The following is a 27018-nucleotide window of genomic DNA, read 5'->3' as shown; positions in this document are numbered from 1 at the left end:
GGCAACTGATGAACTGATAGGATTAATTTGCATGATGTCCACAATAACAAAGAACTGTCAATTGTAAATTGTAAATACTGGAAATTGCATACATGTATAGTATACACCCCCTCTTCATTCATCATAACATATTTATTTGTTAAACTGCATTCCGTTTTCCTGTATCTCTCCTTAGCCACGGACAGAGCAGTTACAAAAAGCATGTCACTGCCAGTTAAACCATGTATGATGCATGTATGTGACAAATAAACTTTGAACTTTGAGCATGCAGCCCCATCACGCAGAGCTGAGAGCAGTTACTTCGACACCTGCTGCGGACCGTTCCAGAGCTCGCTAGAAGCAAACCCCAGACCACCAATTTCAGAAGGACCAGGAGATCAGTGCCCTGGACCAAAAACAGCTTTTACACTTGACCAAACATACCAGTCTCACAGAGCAAGCGGACCTGGGTCTGGGAAAACGCTCTAGTGTTAAAACACCCTTAAATGGCACTAAATGCGAATTAGTATGGCCATGCTCCCAACAAGACATTTAACTGGTGCTCAAGTCAACCTTCTTAAAATGAGGTCTCAGTGGAACTGCTGAATGAAGCAAGATTAGACATCTCACTACTAAAGCCAGCTGGACAGCAGTACTTCAGTGCTGCAGTACACAAGATCTCTTGGCCTGGACCCAAAAAGACTGCTGGCATGAACCCTGATTAGAGAACTGAGGTTCTGGAGTTTGGATAACCCTGCCTGGCCTGACTGAATGTTACACTTGAAAGCATGAGGCTATATCTGATGCTGCTCCAGGAATACTGTGCATCTGTTCCCAGTATGGTCTCAATGCACCTTCCCTAGTTAAAAAGCTAAAAAAAACAGGAAAATCACAACATCTCGACAAACCACAGCTGATCACTGATTTGGGTAAATGTGGCCTGCAGTAGGTTGAGATTGTGTCTCAAATTCAGTCACGTTGAAGCTTCTCTGCCTGAGCTTTCATTTTCATTGGCCTGTGGACACTTTGTTTTAAGTGTTTCCTCAGACAGACCCCAGCTGAGCTCAGGAACAGACAAGCTCACATGTGCCCAGCTCACACATGGAATGTGGATAGCAGCAATGTGGATAGCAACAAAACGGCAGCATCCTAAATTTGGTTAAAAACTGAGAAAACAGATGGGGTTGTACAGCCTTATTAAAATTCAGTCCCAGTGACTGGCAATGTACTGATGGATCGTTTTTTTGTCTTGGTATTTAAAAAAAGAAATCCGTGAATCTGATGTGCTACTGATGTCTCCAAAAGGTCTTAAAGAACAAAAAAGGTACAAAAAAAAAAGCAATTTGACAAATCCACATCAGTTTTATGGGCTTTAAGGGCAGAGCTCTGTTCAAAAGACCCAAGCGCTGTGTATCCATACAGAATGACTGAGAGAAGGGAAGATAAGGAGAGCCATTCATTTTCAGCTAATGGTTAAATTATTAAACCCATCCACTGCAGTTAATATCCAGCTGATGAGAGTCCCTAATGCGAGAGCCTTCCAGGTGACTCTCGATCACTCACTTGGAGACCAGGGAGAAAGCCTCAGCACACACCGCAGGGCACGGCACCAGCCTGAGAAGCACATGCCGGGCAGCAGCCTGGAGGTGGGCACGTGCCACCTTCTCCAGAACCGACGCCAGGGTGGCCATGTCAGCGGCCTTCGCCCCGGGATCGCCGCCCACGGGGTCCAGAATGTTCCCGCCGTGCACAAGCAGCACCAGGACCTGCGTCTTGCACTTCATCTGGGGGAGAGGAGACAGACAGGGTGGTATTAACTATTTATTTATTTATTTATTTTATTTTTTTTCTCCTTCCTGTGGGCCACAGGCTAAAATGGGATGACTGAGCCCTAAGGAATTAAATTCACAGAATGGATGACAGGGACATTAGTGTTTTTCTCTCATCACTGAGTGGTCTTAAGAGGCTCTTACCTCAGCGTCGTCTAGGCCTTCAATGCTGCTCTGGGGCACGTACCTGGGCCGTCCTACACCATACACGCTCTCTGAATCACAGGACAATGAGAGAGGTGGAGGGGTAGATGGAGAGAGTGGAAAAAGAGAGAAAGATGAGGACATTAATGAAGCAATTACACACACACACACACACACACACACACACACACACACACACACACACACACACACACACACACACACACACACACACACACAATAATGGATCTGGCTTTCATTAATGTTTTTATTTTTTATTGTCCAAGTTTCTAAGGAAACCAGGTGAAACTGCAAAACAAAACCCTCCTACTGTAATTTTTTGTTGCTTCAAAAGGCATCAATACAAAAGCACAACAGAAAGGAAACTATTACCACCAAACCCTCAATTCTTCCGTCAGCGACATCAACTGTGACAAAGTGACAGGAGGTATAAATAAATCCCAGCCTGACAAAAGTCTCTGAACAAGGATGAGAATGAGAGAGGGTGGACCTTTTCTTCCGCTAACCCACAGTGCCACTGCGCCCCTAAACAACAGCATCTTGTTGCAGCTTCCATCTGCGTCACTTTGGTTTTCTCCCTCTCTGCTTTCCTTAGCTCCTCCTCAGACTGTTTCCTTGAGGCAACAGCATGGCATTCGCGCCGGATCTTGCAGCGATGATACTAAAGCCCCCAACACGTGATGGCACGTCTGGCCTCTATACACCCACCTCAGCGAGACGTGTGTGTGTGGGGGGGAGACAGCCGGTGTCCTGGTTGGACGTTTGACTTTAGCTGATTTAGCCTGTAATGTGGGCAACATTCTTCCATCTGAACAGCAATAAATTACAGAGGATTCATATCAGATGGTAATAAAATGCATTCAGGCCAGTAAAGGCCTCACAAAGAAACATTCAGAGGCACAAAGAAAAGGCTGGACAGGCGATTGTTACTGAGATCTGCAATTAGAGAAAGTAGAACTCAGCTGAGCTTGCGTCACAGCCTGTGGGTGAGTCTCAACACATCATACTTTCCATTGCTGAATATATTTGCATTCAAATACAGCACCTGCTTAAACCTTTTACTCAAAATGATCGACTTGTTCATACTTTGGACTAGCAATAAAATATCCACAGTGAACATATTCAGATTAATGGGAATGGTCACTTGCCTTCCTTACATTTGTCCTTTTATCACCTATAAATCCATTACGAGACGCACGAAGAAGGGATACAAGCCGTAATAATGGCAGACTGTGCTGGGGGGGGCAGAACTTAATCCCTCACACAAACACTGGATTGGCTTTAATCCACCTCTACCTTCCGCCATGCCAACCACGACCAGGCCGCGTGCGCCATGACGAGAGTGTCATGACAACCCTGAAGTGACTGGAGACCGGAGAGACAGTCACGGAGGCTGCCGCGACTCTTTAAATAGCACCCGCTTTCATTTCCTGATGGCGAGCTCTCTGAGGAGTGATTGCACTAAATGAAAGCCCCATGCTCGAGCTCAAAGCCGCGTGAACTGCGGAGAGTCGGCGCGGCGGACCAGCTGCAGGCCGCCATTCACAGGTGCCCCTCGCTGGGGTGGGGGCGAGGGGTAAAGCCAAATCTCCCGGCACTTTGCGGTGTGCGCGGCATAAGTGAACGTCAACCAGCACATCTTGACAGCAGTTGGGACTGCTGCCTTAGCTTGTATGTGTGTGTTGCATTTTGACTGGGTGTTCTTAATCGTTCCCGCCCTCCAATCAGCAGTCTGATCACCTGCTGTCAGTACTGCTGCTCAGTGTACCAGCATGCTGTATGTCAGTTGGCTACGTCTCATGGCTGGAATCTCCAGTTGTAATACTTCCGTATTACACTACCCAGGTATCTAAGGTGCTCGATATTCATTACTGTAGATGCAGCTTTGGTCTGATGTTAAGAACGTGACGAAAGCAAGAGAAGATGGAGAGAAGAAGGCCGAGTGCATTGACTGCATGACCGACTGGCCCTGGGAGAAAGCCACTGCAGGTAGAGTGAGAGGAAATGCGTGGAGAGGGAGGCAGGTTTTTGGGAGACGGATGAAAAAATGGGTGCGACCTGGGCACGTTATCAAAATGATCAGCAGGGTTCACCATGTTCCGTGCACGCAGGGCTATTGGCAGGCCGAGCTCACAGCAAACAGGAAAAACAGCAAAAATGCTCTCTTTGTGTAGCTGAAGACAAGGCCAGAGAAGCCAAGAAGCAAAAGGTACGTCCAGGAAGGGTTGGCTGTGAGCAGATCCATACGTCCCACGTTATGTCAGTTTGATGCAAATTTTATGCTGTGCGTCTTACACGGCTACACAATAACGTATGGAGTAAAAGGCGCAAACCCAGGAGGTCTACTGCGCACATTATAAAGCCAAGTGTCAAACAAGAGCCACATAAATGAGAGCAATCTCGGTTTCTACATTTCTGAAGCGAGATAGAAACAAGACCACCAATTTCATTTGGGACAGAAACAATGCGGGAGACTCGTTGGAGCTCTGAGAACCAAAGAATCAAGTGCTTACCTTTCACAATTAATTTAATAAACAAACAAACAAACAATTCACACACAATTCACAGTTATCTGATCCTTCATGGATCAGAAAGAAGACATCAATGTGCCTGAGCAGAGTTAATTACCTACAAACCAATTACCTGAAGCAATTAAAGAGAAGAACATGTAGCCCTGGGATGGCCACACAGAATTTGGATGTCCAGAATTCCATATTCCAACCAGAGCAGATTGTCTGGGTCTGATACAGTTCCAGTGTTCTGTTGAGTGGAACAGGTCTAATTGATTGGAAACACTGCCGTCATCTTGGTTACGTTCCAACCAAAAATCAAGGCACTGCCCCCCCACCCCACCCCCCAGGAGGGATGTGCCGATAACAGTCCAACAGCAAGATGTCCAGGAGAAGCCGTCAACTCCAGCGCATCGCAGCTAAAAGATCCAGCAGCACACACAGCTGCAGGGCTAACGGTGTAGTTCAGGAACATCTTCGGTCACGGGGGCGCGGACAGCTCCGTGACCCTGGGCATGAAAGAGCCGCCCCCATGGCCACGCACCCCGCACGACCGCACCGTCACATGACTCAGCGGCGGCGGGACTTAACCTCCGCACTAAAGGTAGACGACTCCAGCCTTCGTTCCTTACGCCCACTGCCGATGCGGAACAGCGTGGCGCAGGGTGGCGCGGCTGCATGAACATGTCAGGGTGACGACACATCCGTGGACGGGTGGAGACACAGGGACATGCAGCAAATAATGAAGAACACACAGACTTGGGGAGGTAAACAGACTTTGAAGCCCCGTCTTGTGTGTGTGTGTGTGTGTGTGGGTGTGTAGGTGTGAGAAAGCGACAGAGTGAGAGAGAAACATTAGTGTGATTGGTGTGGATACTCCATACTCCAGGCTGTGTGTGTGTGTGTGTGTGTGTGTGTGTGTGTGTATTGAGCCCAGACAGATCTTGACAGTCTCCCCCATAGGGCTTGTGACTCCGGGCCTGGGATACGCTTGCCAGTGGCCTGTCAATGGCACTGCTTTTTTTTGTGTGTGTGTGTGTGTGTGTGTGTGTGTGTGTGTGTGTGTGTGTGTGTGTGTGTGTGTGTGTGCACGCATGCCAATTGCATGCTCCCAAGATATAAAAAAAACAAAAAAACAAAAGCTGCCCAAGCTATCACTCCGTGCAACAGTATAACAGCGTGCAAATACACTTATCATGGCTTCCCTGACTCAAGCACCTACAGCTATGTTCCCAAACACTGCTTATCATTTCTGCCTTTATTCAGAAATATAAAGGCTTGATGTTTCAGCTTCACGAGCTTATCTGCATCCATTCACTTTCCATTACATCAGAGTCCATTCTGCACTGGGAAAAGGGCCCGCAAGAGCAGAACAGCCTATTTCAGCGCAGCAATGTAGATTACCAAACACCATTTAAGTCCAGACTCAGGAAAAGCCCGCTGTTCCTCGATACGCACTGCACTCAGTCACTCCGAGTAGCACTGCTCCCTTCTCGCCTTCGACTGCGGGTTCTGTTTTGTGCTGTCTCCGCTCTGTCTCACTTCTGTTTTGCGCATTCGGCGCTAAACAAACGGGCAAGAGAGATGAGGGAAAGAGTAATTAAATGGGAATTAGGGTGAGGGATACTGCATGTACAAACAGTGCATGTTAGCGACTTGTTGGGAGAATAATGTGTGTGCTTGTGAGTGCGTGAGCAGCATGCATGCATGCATGCATCTGTATCTGTCTGTGAATGAGCACAACCAACATCCCAGAAAGCCTGTCTGAGGCAGCCCCTAGATGGACAGAAAGGAGACATGTGATAGCATCACCATCCAGAGGAAAGGACTTTTACTTTCTACTATAGTAAAGGTCTAATTAGTTTTCAGTTCCAATTTCTATATGCCCAAATTTAATCAGGCCCTGGATATCTTCTAGGCAATTGAGAATCCGTTTTTTCAATAGCGATAAACATTTAGAAATGTAAGTGAAAACTTAAGTCTTAATCATAATCCCTGGCAAGTCCAGTTTGAAGAGACTCCACAGAATTTTACATGACAACGCTACAAACACACAGGAGAGAAGAGAAATAAAATATATAGCTTCATTACAGCCTAAAGACTGAAGTAGGAACATACAGGAGACGTATCAGAAGAAATTAAAGGAAGACAGGGACAGGGAGCGCCAGGAAGAGAGAAAAAGAGAGACAGCAACAGAGACACAGTCAGAGAGACAGAGAAGTCTCTCATCTCAAAGAAGGGCTCATCTGTTAGTCTCTCTTCAGGCTTTAACTCTGACAATTTGCCAGGAGCAGTCATTCCACACCAGTTCTCGCCAGTGGGCACGAGATCAATCAAGCGGACGAGAGGAAGGTGTAGTTGGGAGAGCTCAGCCCAAGTCCCATCTCACGCACACACACACACACACCTCGGCTGTCTCCGCAAGGGCCCCTGCGGTGCACGGGCGCGCACCACCCCCCTCGCTCATCCACGCATACCCGAGACGATCAAGCAGCGGCACTAACTGGAAAGTAATTAACGGAAAGAGTAAACAAGGCAAAACAGGAAGTTCAGCCCCATGCCGTAGAGAGACGTGCAGAAGTGTGTGGCGGAGACCCCAGAGACTGCACATTGAGAAATGGAGGGCTGGCAGAAGCAAGGCAGTGCCGAAAGCCCTGCTGCTCTGCCTGCCAGGCCGCTCTGACTCCCGGAACATGCAGCGGGCCACATTAACATCTATTAAGACATCCTAAGGGGCAGTCACTACATCGTTGCACTGTTCCTGACAACCACCGTAGTACCATACTAATCACCTGTGTGCTAATAGAAGAGAGCCAGCCTGTGCCCTTGAAGACAATACCCCACGATTACCAGCTGGCTAAGTATACGCCCCCCCATCATGTAATGTGCGCGAACTGAATTATTGTTATTTTGGCACTAAGGTGCGTGGTACCCTGAAGCTCTGAGACCAGAAAAAGCACGGTAAGTCAAGCTGGTCTCGAGTCCAGCTCCTGCAGCGAGGGGCAGCATACATGGGCGCATCTGCCTGCTAATGCTGAAACTCCCACCAGTAGCGTTTCAGAGCCGTTTCACCAGCATTTCCCAATTAACGTCTCCCTTTAGCAGATTCTTTAGGCAAGAATCCCTACATTTGACAGACTAATTAGTCCAGTACCTCTGGACACCTAGCGCCTCCTGTACTCAGCTCCATCAGTCAAATGCTCCCAAGAGACCGTGGGGGAGGGTGGTATCCAAGTTGAACAACACAGAATAATGTGCTGAATTCACCAGGTTCATCCTAAAGGAAAGAGCACTGAAATCCTGCTGGATTTAGGAAAGCAACAAAGCAATAATTGTGAGGCAATAATCCACCGTCAGCTTTAATTTGAGCGTATTCACATTTATACTGGGTGAACCATGCAGAAACCCACCACTTCATGACTAGAAAAATTAGCATAATTTTGAATTAAACTATGTTGTTAACTACTTGGTTGAAAATGGTTTGCAACAATGTCTGTCTGAGGTCTGTAACTCTGACATCAGCATTCTCTGAGCTTCTCTGACGAGGCGCTGTCCAGGTCTACGGTGTAGTCATTTTTACTTCCGGTCATGCCCTCCATCCTGGCTTTGATGGACTCCAATTCCCAGAACACTTTGGCGTACCCTCAAAAATCTACAGAGTACTCATCATCACATGTTATTTATGTAACTGTATTTAAGCTGTTTCCTTAGAACAACTCTTTGTGAGGTGTTGCTATGTCAGTTGAGCATTTTCTAGGATTGCCTTTCACATGTTTAGAACCCTGTCCGTAGGTTTCACATTGTCTCTCGGTTTTTGTCCCCATGTACCTTCGTTTTGTTTTTTATCAGGAGCATGACTGACCCTGACGTCAGTAAAACGAGTCAAACAAGTCCTCATCTCGTCCACACACGTCTGAGTTATTCTGAAGCCTCACACTTCTTGCTTGTTTGGGGACTTTTAAGCCCCAAGTCTTGTGTTTGGTAAGACACGTCACTCCACAGGCTCCACAGGCGACGTAGTAGTACATTTTTGGGTTATTATCGTCCTCCTGCAAAACGGCACCTTCCTCCTGCAGCAGCTGTCTGCGGTCGCTTCATCACTACAGACACATCAGCCGGCTGCACTGGCAGCCATGCATGCCCACGGCCGCGTGTCTCACATGCGAGTTGCTTCCTCCACACACTCCCTCCACCAGCCTGGTACAGGTTAGTCTTCCTCTCGTTTGTCTAGAACATTTTGTCCTTAGAACAAAGTGGCACATGATGCCTGGAGTTTTTTTTTTTCACAAACTGAGACCTGGCCATTCTGCTCCGGAGGCTTACCTGTGGTTTCCCTACATCGTTCTGGTTCTCTTTATGGTACATTTGACATCCTACATTATGGGGAGTGTTCAGCACTGTTTCATCATCATTATGGAAAGTAAAAATGAGGTCTTCATAAGCTCAAAAGGCCACTTAAGCTTCTTTCTTTATTCTTAGCAGTGCACACCATGCTTAACACACCACATATGCATGACCGCAGGTGACAGCTATTGCTAATTACGCAGCAACACACGGCTAGCAAAGAAACAACTGAACAGATAACCAACAATTGCCGTATGGTCCTCTGAAAAGGAGCCATGTGTAAAAACAAAAAAACAAAAATGGTGATGGTTGTGACTCATATGGTTTACTCAACGAAAATGAAAATTCTACTGATTAAGGCTTTCTTTAAGTTGACTAGCTTCAAATGAACCTAATAGCCACTTTTTATTTGAAATCCAGTGTGGTGGAAAAAAGAACCAAAACGCCGAAAGCTGCACGTGTTATGGAACTACTGTAACCATTCAGTAACTGCCATGCCATGTAACAATCTGACAAAAAACAGAAAACACACAAAACCTCCTGTACCTTTTTTTTTTTTTGTGCTAGGACGCCTTACATTACTCAGAGTAAATTTCCTTAAAAGGCGTTCAGTGGGAGAGAGTTTCTCCAGGCTTGTATATGCATGTTTACAGAGTTTGGCAGGGGGAGTGATATTTCCTTTAGACTAGGTTGCAGTAAAATCACCCCTCATTTGCCCTAACGGACAAAAATAGGCACACGAAGGCACTGAGTCAGGTTATCTGCACGCTGATATTAATTACATTGTCATATGGTCCCACACATACTAACCATATTTCTGATGTATTTCAATGTCCTTCTATGAGGGAAGCCACTCAAGAGAGCAGTTAGAGGCCTGGTGTGGTTACCGCTCCGTCACGTGTGATTAAACTGCCTGGTCTCACACCAGGCCTGAAACAAGCCCTCACGAGGCACATCAACAAACAGGGTTCAAAGGTCAGAGGAATGACTGAGTGGGTGATGCACTATCTCGAGTGGGCCTGCTGCTTAAAATTTGGGGTGACTAATGGTTTGTGTTGAAAAGAATTGCAGTGGTGGCAGAATGACTAAACACTTCAGCGAGGGCTAAAGCGTGTGACTGATTTTCATGTAGCCTCCGTTTGTCATTGTACCGTGTCAGTACGAGCGTTGGGTCAAATGGAAAAGATGTTGTTTAACAGGTTCTTCTTAAAATTCTTAAAATCAAAGTTTATTTATATGGCACTTCTCACAATAGCTGTTGTCTTAAAGGAGCTTTACACATGTCCAGGTCCAAGCCCGTGTAGAGCAAACCAGAGGGGACAGTAGTGAGGAAAACATTTATGATGCTCATGAGGAACCTCAAGAGGAACCAAGACTCAAAGAGTATCCCATCCACCTCTGGTCAACACTGGACAAGATAAAACAGATTTAGAGGAATTCTGAAGCTGCTTACAAAACTTTAAATGAGTGAAAAGTTGTTTTTCTACACTTTCTGCATCAGAGTACGTGTGGAACCATTAATACACAACATGCCACTTTTCATGTTAAAGCCTGAAGGTAACTAAGCAGGCCTTTTAGGATCATGCTTAATCTGGGTATCAATCACTCTCTCAACACTCCTGCTGTAATTATGGACTCAAGAACAAATAGCACACATTAGTTGAAACCCAAAGCAACACTTATCGCCTTCATGCTAACAAGCTTTTTGTTTTTATATGATTGCAGACCACCAAATCAATTTACTAAACTCCTCTCCTCACACTCAAGCTAAGGCCATGCAAGTGCCCTTGATCAGTGAACCCTCCTCCCATTTCCAGTTTTGACTTTGTTCTGGCCAGAAACATTGTGGAGGTCAACAGGCTCTCTGTAGCTCAGTTCGGAAGATTACATGGTAGTCTGGAATTTTAATTCTTTCTAATCAAACAACCCCCCTGTCTTCACGCTCATCTTCGCTGAGCTCGTTAAAGGTGTGTGTCATGGCTGTTTTTTCCTCTTTCCTCCACACATTCCCTCCAGCAGCCTGGTACAGGTTAGTCTTCCTCTCGTCTGTCTAGTACACTTTGTCCTTAGGCAAAGTGGCAAACCGGGACCTGCCTTTCTATAGCAACTGAGACATGGCCATTGTGCGCTGGAGGCTTGCCTGTGGTTTCCCACATCATTCTGGTGCACTCTTTATTTGACATGGCCATGTCTACATTATAGTGAGGGTTCTTGAACTGTTCAGCAGTGTCTCTCTATACTACTGTGGTCTTGCTAAGTCCCCTTAGTGTCTTCCAAAATTTTTTGTGTACCCAGCTTAACACAACAGGTATACATCTTTTTGGTACAGTTAATCTATGCTGTAACTAACTATACACACAGCTAGCCAAGAAAAAAACAGAACAGAAAACTATCCTATTGCCTATCATCCTCTGAAATGGAGAACTGCATTTAATAAAGGTTGTGATGGCTGTGTTTCCCATGTGGTTTACCCAATGTAGATGAAAATAGCATTACGTTAAACCATCCTTATACTCTGCAATTTGACCTCCTACTCACCATTTCAAATCAATGCACTTGAATAAGAGCCCAGAAATGATGATAGATGCAACAGCTTCCAAATTGATAAGGTAGCAATACTGTCAATCAGGGGGTTTTCAGAAGCAAAGTGATATGTAATTTATGGAAATTCAATAGCTTCTAGCAGCAAGTGAACCAGGATAGAGTCTACATTATCTATTGCTTATGACTCACTTACCATCCAAAGAATAAATTCCAAAAGGCACAAAGTGAACAGAAACAGATAAGCTAATAGGTGACATGGTTTAAATTATTTTATTTTTTTTCATTTCAAATCAGTGATGGAAAAAAGCCAATGTGTTAGAACACCAGGTGCGTGTTATGGGTGTTTGTGCACGATTTGTAACTAAATGGGTGATGTATATACACAAGTGGATGAAATGCTAGTACAAACTTAAATTTCAAGTATTTCTTCATATATGGACATCTATAGCTAGCAGACGCCACTGTGCATGGCTTTAGCAAGCCATGTGGCTGTAGCAAGCCGCCACAAAGCACATTCACCAACAACCCAATCGCCCCCCCCAGCGCCCCCTGCAAAAAAAAAAACAAAAAACAAAACACCAATCAGGTGCTACTCTGCTGCAGTATCTAAAAACCCAGAAGAGACCAGACCCGTAGTTGAACAGCCCCGTTCTGTGGGTTTGAGTTTTAATGTCTGCTCTGTTTATAAAGTGCATCTGTCTTTGCCCTTACCTGCTGTCTGGTCAATCTGCCCCAAGGTCTCGATCTGTTCCACGAGGTCATTGGAGTTCCACTGACTCATACCCAGCAACATCGCAGTCTTCCCCTCCAAGACCTCTGTTAGGAACACGTACGCACACACACACACACACACACACACACACACACACACACACACACACAGTGAAGGAGCGGTAGTGTCATAATTTTACTCCGGCTGATCCAAATCTGCACTGCTGCATTTGGCCCTTCGTTTGTCTCAACTCTGAGAGACAAACACATGGGATTAGGCCATTAGTGCTGACTGGATTCCCTTTCCAAGTGAGGGCCTGATGACCGGAATCATCAGCCTCTCTGCTGGGGCTCAGGAGACGACCCTCAGCCTGCGAGGGAAGCGTTTGGAACAGATGCCGGATCGGTTTTTGCGTCTCTTCTTGGCTCTGGATTGCCTGCGTGAGAGAGTAACTGTGACAGTCATCCATCAGGCCTGCTTGTCTTAATCAAGCTCTGGGGCCATTTGGATGCGCGGCGTCTCGTGCTGTTTTCCCTCCTGTCATTTCCACGCTACGCAGAGCTTGTGCAGCCGTGGATGTACAAGGACCTACGTTCCCAGCCCCCGTGGCAAAGCAGGGCTGAGGAGATACAGACCAAATGGTGTAAACTACTGACTCATCTAGCTGGGAATGGACCTGATCAGTACAGTTTAGGGAGAGAAATTTGGGGAGATATTTCTATCTGAGAGAGAGAGAGAGAGAGAGAGAGAGAGGGCTTCTTACTGCCCCTGAAGAAGGATCATAACCAAGCCTGTCAAAAGAAAACAAACAGAAAGAGAGAATTTGTAGGGAATTTGTAGGGAGAACCTGAGGGATTCTAGTACTAGTACAGTAATGACATGTCCAGCAAGACCTCTGAACAGCGAGCACAGCACAAGTTCTCAGTGACGAGAAGAAAAGCCAAAATGCCTCCCTACAGAAATTAAGCACTGAAAATCCTCCCTGCAGTCATCACACCATTTTCTTGTCTGTGCTTCACGGCGATGGTGCACCGAGAGCCTGGAGGTCACATTTCCAGAAGGAACTACTGAAAATGTACAGACAGGGTTATAAATCTGGGGAGGAAGAGAAGTACTGAATCGTACAAAGTAAGGCATAAAGCAAAGAATCGTTCCGAACGAAGGCAATTAAATGTATAACAAATCTGAATTAACACCGCTTAGCACACTGCTGAATACTTGAAAAGGCCTGAATTAATGAGGTCCTGGGGTGGCAGTTCCATTGAGCACATTTCTGGCTCGGGAATTTTTTTAATTCAATATGAGAAACAAAAGATGCGAAAAATGTTAGATGCCCTGGCTCTGGCATGGGAGAAGCCCTGGGTTAAGATTAGGAAGTGACAGCATCCTCCAGGAGGTTTTATTACGTGGGGCTTTTTTCCCCCCCGCACTACACTTTTAGGCTGCAACAGATGATACACCAGAAGAGCCATGAATTCATGAATAGCTAATGTGGCAAAACCAAATCAGCGAATCCATCTTTGGTTTCTCAAACAATGTTTCTTAAAGAACGCCCTTGTGAAGACAAAGAAGCAGGGGGGGGGGGGGAAGCTCTACGATACACCGTCAAATCACTTTAAAAACTTTCAAAAAGAACCACCAATAAGAACCAAAAAAGCCCTCCTCTTCCTGCTCAGGACAAGTGGAAAAAAAAATGGACGAAGGAGACGGAAGTCATCCAGGGTGCCACGCCGTCACGCCGACAAGAAACAAACACCTGCCTCAATTCCATCTGCTGGACTGAAAGATTTGGCACGTAGTGCTCTAAAAAGTTCAGAAACACGGGAATAGCTGCGTGATGTCACAGTGTCTCTCCTACATCACACTACAGGAGATGGTGTCATACGAGTGGCACACATCAACATAAATTGTCCCTGGTTTTAAACGGCACCACCCAGCAAATGGGCTCTCCACCAGACTTTATGTCAGAACCACTGTTTGAAACGCCGGCCAGCCTCCGAGGACACTGAGCAGGGATGATGCGTGTTCTGGTCGCACTCTGGCAAAAAAAAACAGGCATTCATGCAATCTGGCAAATTTACATTATAATCAGAAATGTAGGAACTCAGAGGTGTGATTCGCTCAGAGAATCCATGAGTCCAAGTAGCAGCTGTTGATCAAATAAAATGGACCTGGTGTTGGGGCGGGCGGGGGGTGTATGACCTTATCACCTATTCCCAACACCCGGGCACATGGTACCACAAAGTCAGTGACATACTACATGATGGATGCTAGAAAATGCTCGTTAGTCTTATACAAGTCAAAGATGACTTTTTAAGCAGATTTTGATTAATGTAATTAACACGGCCTGACAAAGACAGGTAGGGTTAAGAGCCTAGTGTTTGGCCAGCCAATGAGATGAGACCACCGGCGTGTACTCAATAAGGAAAAACGCAGCCATGTAGCAAGGTGTCATGCTACTTATTTAGTAATGGCAGCAGAATGAATGACTGTGGAACCATAACATATTCGGCAACCAACATACCTCCGGTAGCAATTTATGGCAGCTTTAAATCAGGAGCTTGCACTAATGCCCCACTGTAAATATGGTGTGGTTAGGCACTCAAGTGAGTGTACTCTCACACGAGTGCACTCCAATAACGGATCTGGATTATCCACTGTGGAAATTTGTCAACATGTCAATAAAGGCTCAGAGTAGAGCTGGTATAAGCACTGAATAGGTTCTTTCATTTTTAAATTTGGCTGTGTTTCTGCTCTTAGGAGCAAACACAAATGATTTACCATTGTATTTCTTGGACCATAATCGTAAAACAAAGGTAAAAAAGTGTTAGTTCCTGTGGTTTGAGTGGATTACAGATTGACGCAGTGCTGGGTCAGAGATTAACATAGGGACAGGAGTACTATGTAATGAGTGAAGTCAGAGGCAGGTACAGTCGTGTCTAAGCTCTCACGCTCGCGCAGCGTGACCTGACATTTTACAATACATTTGTCCCTTCACCAAACCACAGTGCACGAGTCGATTTCACTTTTAACACATTTAACATTCATCATTTGTTCCGGACACCCGCAATGGAAGCCTCAAGTTAGCAGGACTCCATGCAGCTTCTATTTATATCTGCATTGCCAAGGAAAGAGTGGCTAATGACTTTTTAACGGAGCCTTGCTGGTGTTCTGCACAGCACGGCACCGAGGCAGTAGGGGCGAGCGGTGGGCCGAGCCCCCCCCCCACAGCCACGGAGAGGCGAACGCACACGGCTGAGTGGAGGTGTCAGGCAGGTGAAGGCGGGCTGCCAGTGAGCTATGATTATGATGAGTTTCTTCTTCTCTCCCGCTCCCTCTGTGCAATTTCACCGTGACTGTTGCACACTGAGCGACAGAGGTCACGCAAACAGAGCAGCCGGAGTGAGCCACCGACACCTATGGAGGAGACACGTGTGCAAACACCCCCCCCCACACACACACACACCTCATTGGCATCATCCACAGACACACGGGTAGAACTTTGTTTTTTTCTCTGTTATGTAAGTTGAACTGAAAGCATACGTGGGTGAGGTGAGCTTTCAGAGGCAGAAAAAAATCCAAGACTGGCAAGCAGACAAACAACATAATGTGGTTAAATTGTTTTGCACGTCATCAGTCTCCTGAGATTCTACACGTGTTATAAACAACTTCATTCAGAAGGGTGCCCTCTACAGGCAGCAGCCGTAGCGCTCGAACCCGCAGTCCAGATGAAGCTCCGTTTACTTCAGGATAATTTAACTGAAATCTTTCCCACCTCTGCAGCGAGCAGCAAGACTAGAATAGGTGGCCCACTTTAAGGTTCTGGTCTGGTAAAACCTTTCTAAATCCAACATCTGTGACCATCGGACCGTTTTGTTATGCTTCTTCGGAACGTCACCGAGAACTGGAGAGGGGACTTCTGAAGATCTTAGCTCCATGGAGAGACCAGCGCATCTGCTGTGCTTCTATCAAACAGGCCAGCCCTTCGAGCGCCTGCTGTAGCTTGCGCCTTTAGCATTTCCACGGTAATGGTTCGTGGCAGCATCATACATTTTCCTCATGGCTGCATTCCTCCGGTTTCTTTATAGCGTGGGAGAAGGCATTAATCACAGGGAAATAAAGAAACGTCCTGGAGGGAAGAAACCCACAGTCGAGCGCAGTCCTTGTGTCTCATTTTCCTTCCGCTGTTCTCTGCTCTCCTTGGATAAGATTAATCTCATCACTTAGACAAATATCATTAAACGGGGAAAAAATTAGCGCGCACATTAAACTTTTCAGCATTTTCATTTTAAATGGGTCACATTTATGAGGTTTCCGATAGCTCACAGAGACGTTCCTCAACGAAACCAATCAAAACTTGAGGCTTCATCTTTGTTATCTCCATGTTCTGTGGCTGGGCAGGGGACTCTGGCAGAATGAATAAGCAGGGAGTTGTATTAGAAATGAAAGGACAGATGTGTGTGTTTATATTGTACATCCATATATTCCATATATCCCTGCCAACAGGCAAAGTTTACAGATGTCATCCTTAGGGAAGAGGCCCACAAAATTAAAGTAATTTTTTTTAAATCCGTTGAGCACAAACATGCTACAGCATGCATTATCCTCAATAATAACAAGGTCTTTAGTGTTTAAGCCAATGTTACTTACTACAGCACCAAGACACAAAGTACAGACGTTAATAAAATGCTAATATGTTCATGCACAATTTTTAATCTTATAAAATGGTTTCGTCAGCACGTCTATGCTTTTGCTAAAGTAGGCGACATGCCCGACTCTGGAAACCTGAGGAGGGGTCACAGAGGCCTTCTCGTCTCTAACTACGACGCGCCCATTTTAATCACACAAGTGGCAGCCCTCAGCACCAGTGAAGAGTCTCAACTCACTACAGCATTTGGTACCGCATAACTGACCAGTAGAGCTGAGACTCACACCTGCCTCTACCTCTACATCTGTACCTGAGGGCCGCTTCAGTAATTCTGCCTCTTCCTTATCAAACTATACGGTAGCCAAAATCACCATAGCCCTCCCCTTCAGAGGACGTAAGAAAATAAATTCTGGTGCAACACATCTACTAGCACATGTGTAACATGAAGATACTGCGACCCAAATGTGACCCTACCAAAAAACTAAAAAAAGTACAAATATTCCCAGGTCTCGGAAGGACTCCGCGGATGGCTGTGGTACAGGCTGGCGCCAGCGAGTACAGCTGGATGAGAGCAGACACGAGCATCCCACAGCTGCTGTACCGCTTCAGCTGAAGCCCTGGGCACTTCTCGTGTGCCATCTCTCTGGGTGCTGCTTTTTTTGCAGTGATCAATAAATGTGTATGTCTCAGACCATGCTCTGAAGGGCTGAAAACAGGCTGCAGGCTCACAGCACCCAACAGCAAGGCACTGATGCAATACGCTGCGTTTTGCCATGCTGGACTGAAGCCCAAGCAAGCTGTGTGTGGAGACAGCGTTAGATTACAAGCAGACTTTTTGTGGATGCCTGTAGTATCTGGTTTGTGGACATACAGGCTCATAACCACACAGCCCATCACGGAATTCTCTTACCAACAAATTGAAAATGGGCTAAATTAAGCCTTCTCTTGTTTAACTAGAGCCATGGAAATGTTTCCCTGGCGTGCTCCATCAATCACAGCTAGGACGGCTCGACAAAACAGTAGCGGCTAAAGCACAAAACGCAAGCAGTACAGATCGCTCTCGCCATGTGAAGTCAGCAGCATCAGTGTGTTGCTGTGGTCTGACCGAACACACACACACACACACACACACACACACACAGTAGAGAGGTGAAATCAGGACATGAACAGACAAAAGAGTGGTACTAACCACGGGCATCGAAAAACTCATCATCAGAGCTGTCCACAGACTCCTGGGCGATATCCCGCATACGCCAGTGGGAGGCGCTGTGCTTGCGCAATGTTACTGTGGGCGAGAAGACAGAAAGAAATGATGAGACATCAGGTCTTAATTGCCTGTGCAATTAATGAGCATCGCTTCACTAACTGATTAGATCCATCATGGAGACAGCAATATCCAGGTTAATGTACAGCACAACTCCATCTACATGGACCTGGTTACCAGGTGAAGAAAATGTTTACTCTGAAAACTGTTTTATGCAGAAATAAAACTGGCCCTCGAGGGCAGAAAAGCACAATGAAAAACCTCCATGATATGGGAGGGTGTGTGTGATAGAAATCACTAGAAAGCAAGTCAAAACCATATATTGGGATTAGGCCTCTTTGAAGAACATAAAACAACAACATTAGCCTGCTCAAATATTAATTTAAGACAAATGTTAATTTTAAAAAATTGCATAATCCACATCATAAATCAGCCCCTCTCCATCTTACAATTTGATTTATAAATGTTCTAATTATAGAACTGAGTCACTGAAGACATCTGTATGGCACATGGGAAGCGGTTTGTGACAGCTGATCATTTAAAGTCACATTTAAAGTGTGCTACTTACCACTACTGCAGCTGCTTTTCATAACGCATGAGAGGAAGCCATGAAGCTGAAAAACTACTGACTTTAAACTGTATTTAATGGCTTACCCTCCCTGGGTCACCATTGCTACAACACCGTCTTCTTAGCAAATTTATGACGCCAGAGGACCAAATCCAGTTGATTTGTTTCAACTACCTCAACCAGCCCCAGCCCAGCCAGTCTCAGGGTCACACACCCTCACCTCTCCCTCCCTCGTCTCAAACAATGAGGTTGCGCCTTCCGTTACCGCAGCCTGGCACACCTGCCAGCTCCCGCACCGTGCCACTACATGACTTTTAATGAGCTTTTCATCACATCCTGCCCTGCCATGCTGAGACAAATACTCCCACCATTAATCCCCCCCCAACACACAGACAAAACACACACACACTCCCCAAGATGGCTATCTGCCTTAACCTTTCGTAGATTCCCAATAAAACCTCAGGGCACCATGCAGCCGCATCCACAGGAGAGGCAACCTTCTGCCAAGGCCTAATTAGCACCAACACAGAACGACTCAGGCTACAGACATGTCGCTGCAGCAAGATCCAAACACCAGCCGTTACAGAAGACAAAGAGCACGGTCTAATATGGAGTCATGCACCCGTTTCTTGATTCTGCAAGGGTCAATGTATTGACACATCAGACTACCTCACAGGAGTTGTGCACCATTCATAAGCTCCATACGTACAATGCCATTGGTAATGACTGGTTTAATGTTCATAATGCTTGTGACAACAAGAATTATATTGTGTTATAATCAGGAATGGGCAAGATGCCAAGTATGTAGCCAAGTACTGTGATTGTGCATAAATTTGCTCATATGCTGGTCTGGAGTGTAAAAGCCTGTCTGTGTGTGTGTGTGTCCAGATAGAGCTCTTCTGGCTGGATCCTAGACTAGAGCAGGTCTAATCATATCCGTTCCCTCTCTCACTCTTAATCTGATTCCTGCGTAATGTACCCTGAAATAAACACAGTGAAGTGCGGCGAACAGGACGAAGTTAACGGATTTTGGGGGACATCGCTGGCGCACGAGACAATGTACGCATTTCATCATTTCAAGTTTAACCAAACTATAATCAGCGCAGTCACTAATAAGATTACGCTGGACAGCAGTTTAGCGTCACAGTTGATGGGGCAAACTATCTGGTTGTGAGCCCACTTTGGCAAACTTGATCCAAACTTAGTCAGATGGTACATTTTGACAAGTTAGCATTTTCACAAGTTAGTTAAATGAAGTTAGCCGACTTCCTTAAATATACCACCTCAATATCTACACCAAGTTAAACAATTACTTTTGATATGGGTGTAGGCACTGTGTGTTGCATGGCAAATCTGAGCCACAGCGGAAGACGCATTCACTTCTTTGGCTGAAGGTGAGGAGGATTATTATAACCATTACATGTTTCTATATAATTGCAATAGAGCTATAAAATCTCCAAAGAAGGGAAGGCTTACCTCAACCATGAAATTAGTACCATTATATGAAGTCTACGCTAATGCTAAAAAGGTACAGATGTTTTGGGAGGCTTTCTGTTTCAATGAAAAATGCCTCAATCTGTTTTTTCAACAACAGGATTACAGTGGGCATGCACTATATTTTTACCAGCTAGAGGGGAACTAATAGTATTCAGAGCATACAGAACAGACAGGAGTCCTCATTTGTAAGCACTCCATGTCCAGCTGAAAGAAATGTCACCAGGGCCTTAGGATTCTTAGACGTGAACTGCAGCCAAAATCTCCTGCAAATTTGTCTTTTCGGCTGTAATTGATGCGAGTATAAATTGAACATCTGAGCCACGGTGTGGGACGCTGGCCTGCAAACGCCAACGTCTGTCACAGAAGGGCATTTCCCAGTTCCCAAATCATACACACAGGTTTGCGCTGGGGGCCCCAGATCCGTGTCTTACACGGGGTCTACGAGGAGCACCAAGCGTCAGCATCGGCTCTAGATGCAACCAGGGAGAGCTGCTAACCTCTCACGCTTGCGCCGCCTGGCTGAGGGCCTCCCTCTCGGCTCCACCACCCCCCCCACGTTCTCTCTTTAGTTACAGGCTGCTGGTTATCCAGGTGTTCGGGTGGCACCGGCTCCATTTCTCTCCTGCGCACGTCAGCCATGTGGTAAATCCTCCGCGGAGAGCCGAGTTGAAAGAGCATTACAACACCCTGAGGATCGACAGCTTACAAAGGCCACCACCAGTTCGCTAATGGCATGAAGAGATGAAGGGAAGTTGGTGTTGGTGTTTGTGTGTGTGTGTGGGGGGGGGGGGGGGGGGGGGGTGATGGATAATGATTTGCAAACTTGTCATGCGAGATAACCCAGCAGGGGTTGGACAGTGGGGTCAGTTGCTGATTGGTTAGGTGGACACACCCTGTAGGTCACCACGTTGAAGCGTTCAGCATTGCTACATGGCTGGTGGCTTTAAAGAAACACCATTCTTCGCCATTTTGGAGAAGTCTGTGCAGCCATCACCCTTTTAGACAGATGAACATGTCAGGATTTGGGGACAGATTTGCAAAGATGGAGAATTTGAGATGATTAAATACATTTTAATTCAGTATGGAGAATGAGGCCCATGACTTAACTTACTATTAAACTTTCTTCTCCCCCTACCTTCTCTCTGGAGTAGTGTTGTTCCCCTTTCCTGTTTTCAATAAGAGGAAATGAGAAATCTGGAGGGAGTCTGTTACTTCACAAGCACAGAACAGAGCAGTTAGCACTCTGCTCTAAAGATACTGAGCTTTACTAAATTGAGGTAGAACAGAAAATTGGGTTCAGAAAAGAAAGAAAAAAAATGCCCTTCACATGCTCTTAAGAGCATTAACACGCTGGCATTTAAGAGACGGGGACTCACTGTACTGTAGGAAGTAGTCACGTGCAAAATGTACTGCCCACATAGACCAGCCTTGTACATGCACACACAATGGTTTACCTGTATTTCTGCCTTCCCTTCTGGGTCTAACATGAACTACAATTGGCTCTGGCAGAACTGGCACAGGCTCTCCAACATCCCTGGATCCAGCCAAATCCCATTCGAAAATCCAATAAAATCTATCACGAGTCTGGCCTGAGCTTCCCAAAGGAAGGGCCATCCCTCATTCAGCTATTCTGCTAAACTGCTGGTCTCTCCGCAGAAAACTCACGCGGCCCTTAGAACGTGTCACCATGGTGAGCGTGTGTTCCCACGGCATATGTGCCGTGCGGCTGGTAAACACCTCCGTTTGGCAGCTCCGCGCTTGGAGCAGCACTCTCCACTGTGAAACGGCACATATGCCCTTGTTACGCTGAAAACACTGATGTGATGAATAGCTGTAATAAACAGAGTTCAAGCACGCACACCCTAAAAGACTACAGCACTGCTCTATGCAACTCGGTCATTTGATGATGCAAGCAGGAACCAAGACATGTGGACCAAAAAAAAAAAAACCCAAAAAAACCAAAACAAACGAACCCCCCCGAGACCTACATGAGCGCGAAAGGTGCAGCATCTGCACCGAGGACCAGAGACGCTTCCACGCCAGGAGAACTTTTAGCTCTAAAAATACGAGAGTTACTAGTTAAAAGAGAGAATTGCACTCCTCTCGTGTGTAAGCACTGCAATCAGATTTTTCCACTGAAGTGGAACAGTTCATTCAAGCATGTCCCACACGCAATCCCCCTCGGAGATATATCTGCTGCTGCAGTGGTCACAGGCTGAAAGCACCTTTATACAGGTCTGTTTGGCAAGTACAGTCAATCATAGCTCTCATTTGTGACTTAACTATGTAAAGGGTGCCACTTACTGCTCCTTGATTAGGAGTTACGCATTCTGAACTGATTGCAGTATGTGACTGCAAAACATGCGAAAATTCTTCAGCAATAAATTGCTCGTTTAAAAATTAGATGCCCTTGGTGGATAAAATATATATCTGCTTTTAGAAATGTCCAGTATGACATGAGCTAGACATGGACTAGAAATTACATTCCATTTCATATCATATGATTTGTCCATAATGATCATATACAGGTATCTGTATTTGAACAAACTGTGACGATATATAATAATAAATAAAAAAAAGTGGTGCTTGATTTAATTTGAACACAAAGCCATAATGCCCCATGGAGCGCCAAACCCATTATAACGGTTATGCAAAGAAGCGGCTGTTTTATTGGCTAGCCTGCATGCACATGGCATCGGGCGATTAATTTATTTCTGTGTCATTTCAAATTCAGTCTGAAGCATTTAGTCCAAAACATCAACTCTGTGTGAAATGATTCCAGTAGGAGCCAAACACTCCCTTGTTCATTTATCTGTTCTTTGTTTGGAGGCGGTAATTTAATGATTTTTTAAATTTTTTTGGAATTGTGTGCCTGAGTTTACATAATTTCATCAATAATCAGGCACGTATTTCCCTGCTTGTTTATTTCAGTTCAGTCTGAGTGACACTTCCAGAGCTCTGCTGTAAGCTCCATCACTGCACAGGTAAGCAGCATTAAGCTTTCAGCCTTAAATTTTTGCTTGTTTGTTTTGCATCTCACTGTTCCATCAGTTACCCAAAGTGACAATGTTTCCTTTCCTTTTCCATTCTCCGTCTGTATGGTGCTGAGCAACTAACTCACACTGCTGCCTCGGAAAGATGTCCGGATTTGGTTGAGGATTCTGCAACATGGAGAGCCACAACAACAGCTACTGTAATGCCCTTCGGACTAGAGATTTCCATCATTGGTTCAGACACAAATGACATGCAATTCCAATCAGCCTTCCTGTAGTTATACCAAGTATGCATTAAAAAAAAAAAATCGCACACACCCGCACACACACACACACACACACCCTTTGCTTTCACTCTTCTGGTTGTGCCATGGTTCAGCTACACACAGACCGCTCTGCAGGCCAGGCTGCAGTTCTCCACACAGTCCCGAGAGCGCCGCGAACGGTCAGTCGCTTGCGTGCTCTCGCTCATTCGCGTCCCGCTCTCAGAGGACTGCAGGGTAACAGTGTGGACCTGCTGTCTGTCACTGACTCTCGTAAGGGGGCTATTTTTAGATCTGCGCTCCATCCAAATCGCTGTGCAAATTAGGCAGCACGCAAACATTTCAGAGAGCACTGAAAACCTGCACTGCATTGTTCGATTTAAGACCACTTGGTATGGAAGATAAGCTAAGAATAATTTCTCCTTATGAATCCAAGACCAGAACGATAAGAGTGGAAGTGTTACTGATAAAAGATAACAGATGGAAAGCAATAGTGTATGAAACACTGGCAGTAGAACGTGATGGATGATTACATTCAACACCACAAAGATGGCAATGCTGGTGAAAAACATAAAATTACTCAGACCTTTACTGTCCTATCTGAAGAATCTTTTATTCTGTAAAAGGTCTCATTTGCTGGCATCATATGCAACCTTTAACTGAGGATCCTCCCTTCATGCTCCTGGGTTTTCCCAGCAGCGGTAAGTGAAGTCATGTCGACTGCATTCTGTGTTTCAAACACGGCACAATGCACATGAGTATTCGACTACAAGTCATTCTGTGTTCATTAAAAAATTTCTCTCTGCACAAGCCAAATTAAATAACTTAAAAGCTTTGTAATGTCTTTACTGTTGGATGCAAATTTCCTGGTAAATAAGAGATTCACTGGAATCCTCTTGCACCAACATAATGATCTATAAGACTAAATGGAATTTAATGCACCTACTCAGAAGCCCTAACCCAGACTATTGAGCACCCCTGCAGCTACTGTTGCTTTCATGCAGCCAGGCAGCATATTGGCCCTTTCAATGTGCCGTCATTTAACATCTTTATGGCCTTGTAGTTGGATGCTCTATGCAGCAAAACACTGATGTAAGAAATGCTGAATTTTATGAGCACACAAATTTGAGACAGGCTCAATAAATTCAGCACAGATCAAATTTACACGCGCCCCTAAAGGGTGTGGACTCATCTACATGTCCAATCCAGTGTCTTTGATGTGTGGGTGATATGACATAGTTGTCCATATTTGGACGGAAGCAATATAGTACAATTGGCACCAAAACAAGGGCTGCGACTCTGCGATTGAGTCTCATTACTATGATGGCAAATGAGAAACAAACACTCCCCTCCCATTCTCGCTCCACGTCTGCCGTAATTTAAAAGCTACTGCATCCTCCTGAAAAAATACAGCCACATTGCTCATGGGGGAGTAGACAAGGAGAGAAATGAGGTGAGCTTGGATAATGAAATGGCATGAGAATGTGAGAAAGCATTAAACTCCCCATCGACTGGCAGTTTTCTGTGTATATATCTACAGATAAAAGCACTGTATCAATCCTGCATATGAGGGAGACCAAACTGCCCTGGGGCGGGGGGTGCGAGAGAGAGATTTCGCTTTAGAACAAAAGAGGGCATCACCTCTGTTCTAACCAGATTTTAGGTGGGTACATGCTAGCCGTACAGGATGAGGTGGCAATGTCGCGCAAGTGAATGAACATTCTTGGCTGATTTAACACACCCCGCAACCCTATTGATCTGGTTTAAAGGCATGCTTCTCAAAGGCTTACAACACTAACCGTGTTGAAATGAACAAATTTTATTATTACAGATCAATAGCATATTGTTGATATTGACAGTCACTGAAAAGAAGTTGTCCAAAGAAACTCTACTGCAATGCAAGGTGTATGCCACTGATCTGGTGTGTAAACTAGCACCCAACGTTTACTCCACACCCACACAGCTGGTTGCATTTGGGCTTGTGTGTAAATGTGACCAACAGCTAGACTGAAAGTGATGAAATCTGGAAACCGTTCTTCAGAAACATCCACAGATGTATTAAAATGTCAAACATAACATTATTTTTCCATTGCTTGCCATAGAGCCCATGAGGTTTTGGGCAGACTTCAGGTCAGGTTCAGCACTATAATAAAACAGACTCTGGTTACATATAAGGAAAGTCAAAAGGAAAATTGTTGCCAAGTCAAAATAAAACAAAAGGAGTTGTGTAGCTTTTTAAAAATTCAATCGATTTCATTCTTGTTCCAAAAGGTTCTGCCCACAGATCTTGTACTTTTATTCAACACTTTTACCACCACGTTTACTCATTTTAGCCCCATGATATAGCCACACGTCATGAGGCGTCAAAGATTAATGAACCCCACTTTAGCAATAGTCAGTGTGCTTGCACTGAGCAAGACAGTAGCAGTCTCCTGGAATTAGCCACCATCTAATGTAATCGGTAAAGAAGTGTCGCTCAGCATGGATAAGATGAGACGCCTAAAAATCTCTGCATCACTATGAAGCAAACCCCCACTGGCTTGGTCTTCTGAGGCACAGTGCCAGGAATTTCCAGTCTGAATCTCATTAGTGTAGTACAACATATGCATATCCTGCTATGCACAGCCTATGGCAGTGACTATGCAAAATAAGCAAGATAAATTCCTTAATATAAAAATAACCACTTACGTGGACAATATACATCCCACCTTTCACGGCAAGAAATTAGCAGACTTTTTTCTCCCCCCAGTCGTAGCCTTAAACGAGAAGTCGGCTCCGTCAGATGTGCCGAGTACAGACACTCCTAATAATACACCTCCCCATCACTGGCTTCTGCTCTGAACAGTGTGCCACAACAAGGACAAAACCGTCGCTAAAAATGAAAATAAATAAATAAATAAAAATGAAGAAATCCTTTACATGTAAGTGAGAAATTACAGAAACGCATGTCTAGGCGAGGCTGTAACTGCATGCCTGTAGGATTACACTTACTCTTTATTTAGGCGTTCGCTAGATAATGCGTTAGCTATCCAAATGTTAGGAACACTTGGGCCTAATTTGGGACACTTTTATTCTACGGACAAAAGTAATGCACTGATTCATACATTCGGGATACGAGTCGGGATGTTTAAAGCACTTATGCGTTATGATAAAACACGTCAGTCTGGAAACGGCTCAGAAAGATTTCATTATTTAAAACACATTAACGCAATATCCGCGTGGCACTCCAAATAGCGCGCATTCCTACACACCGGCAAGCAAAGTAGCTCGCGGCCGGAATAAATCTGCGGCGTGACGAGTCGGTCTCTTACCTGTTAACGAACCGCAACCTTACCAAACCGCACAAAGATTTAGTATCCAAGATCAAGAGATAGTTTGCAAAACAGAACGTGATGGTCACGTACCTTTGCTCCTCGTCTCTTTAGCCATTCCGTTCAATCCGTTCTCACAGAACACCCAAGTGTCTGGTGCGCGTTTTTCAATTAGTTTTGACAGTACGCACGTCTCCCCCCCCTCAGTGCGCCTCAGTGCAGCGGAGATCCAGCCGGACGAGACACAGGCGACCTTAAATCTGCACCGGTGGGTTCATGCAGGTGGATACTGAACAGATTCCACACGTAGGTAAGGAGACCCATGGCAGCTCAAATGCGGTTCTTGTTGAAGTACACACTCTTGGAGCGCGCGCGCGCGTGTGTGTGTGTG

At 45.4% G+C, this 27018-nt stretch overlaps 1 protein-coding gene across 3 annotated transcripts in view; it reads right to left on the bottom strand.

Moving 5' to 3' along the window:
* pitpnm3 (PITPNM family member 3) overlaps positions 1-27018 on the bottom strand; it is a 51647-nt gene extending 24629 nt beyond the window's left edge. For 2 of the 3 annotated variants that reach the window (XM_035534414.1, XM_026997784.2), the window contains exons 1-5: positions 26721-27018; positions 17921-18016; positions 12083-12187; positions 1953-2023; positions 1543-1763 (exon numbers count right to left, since the gene is read on the bottom strand). In XM_035534414.1, coding sequence (XP_035390307.1) covers positions 1543-1763; positions 1953-2023; positions 12083-12187; positions 17921-18016; positions 26721-26745 — 518 coding nt within the window. In that variant the 5' untranslated portion in view covers positions 26746-27018. Of the gene's footprint in view, positions 1-1542; positions 1764-1952; positions 2024-12082; positions 12188-17920; positions 18017-26004; positions 26131-26720 lie in introns of those variants that run through there. The other variant, XM_026997783.2, reaches the window with a different exon arrangement.

Source organism: Electrophorus electricus, chromosome 15 (genome assembly GCF_013358815.1).
Source record: "Electrophorus electricus isolate fEleEle1 chromosome 15, fEleEle1.pri, whole genome shotgun sequence".
Classification (NCBI taxonomy): domain Eukaryota; kingdom Metazoa; phylum Chordata; class Actinopteri; order Gymnotiformes; family Gymnotidae; genus Electrophorus; species Electrophorus electricus.
Note: the sequence above shows the minus strand (reverse complement) of the source record. Positions and strands in the feature narration are given on the sequence as shown.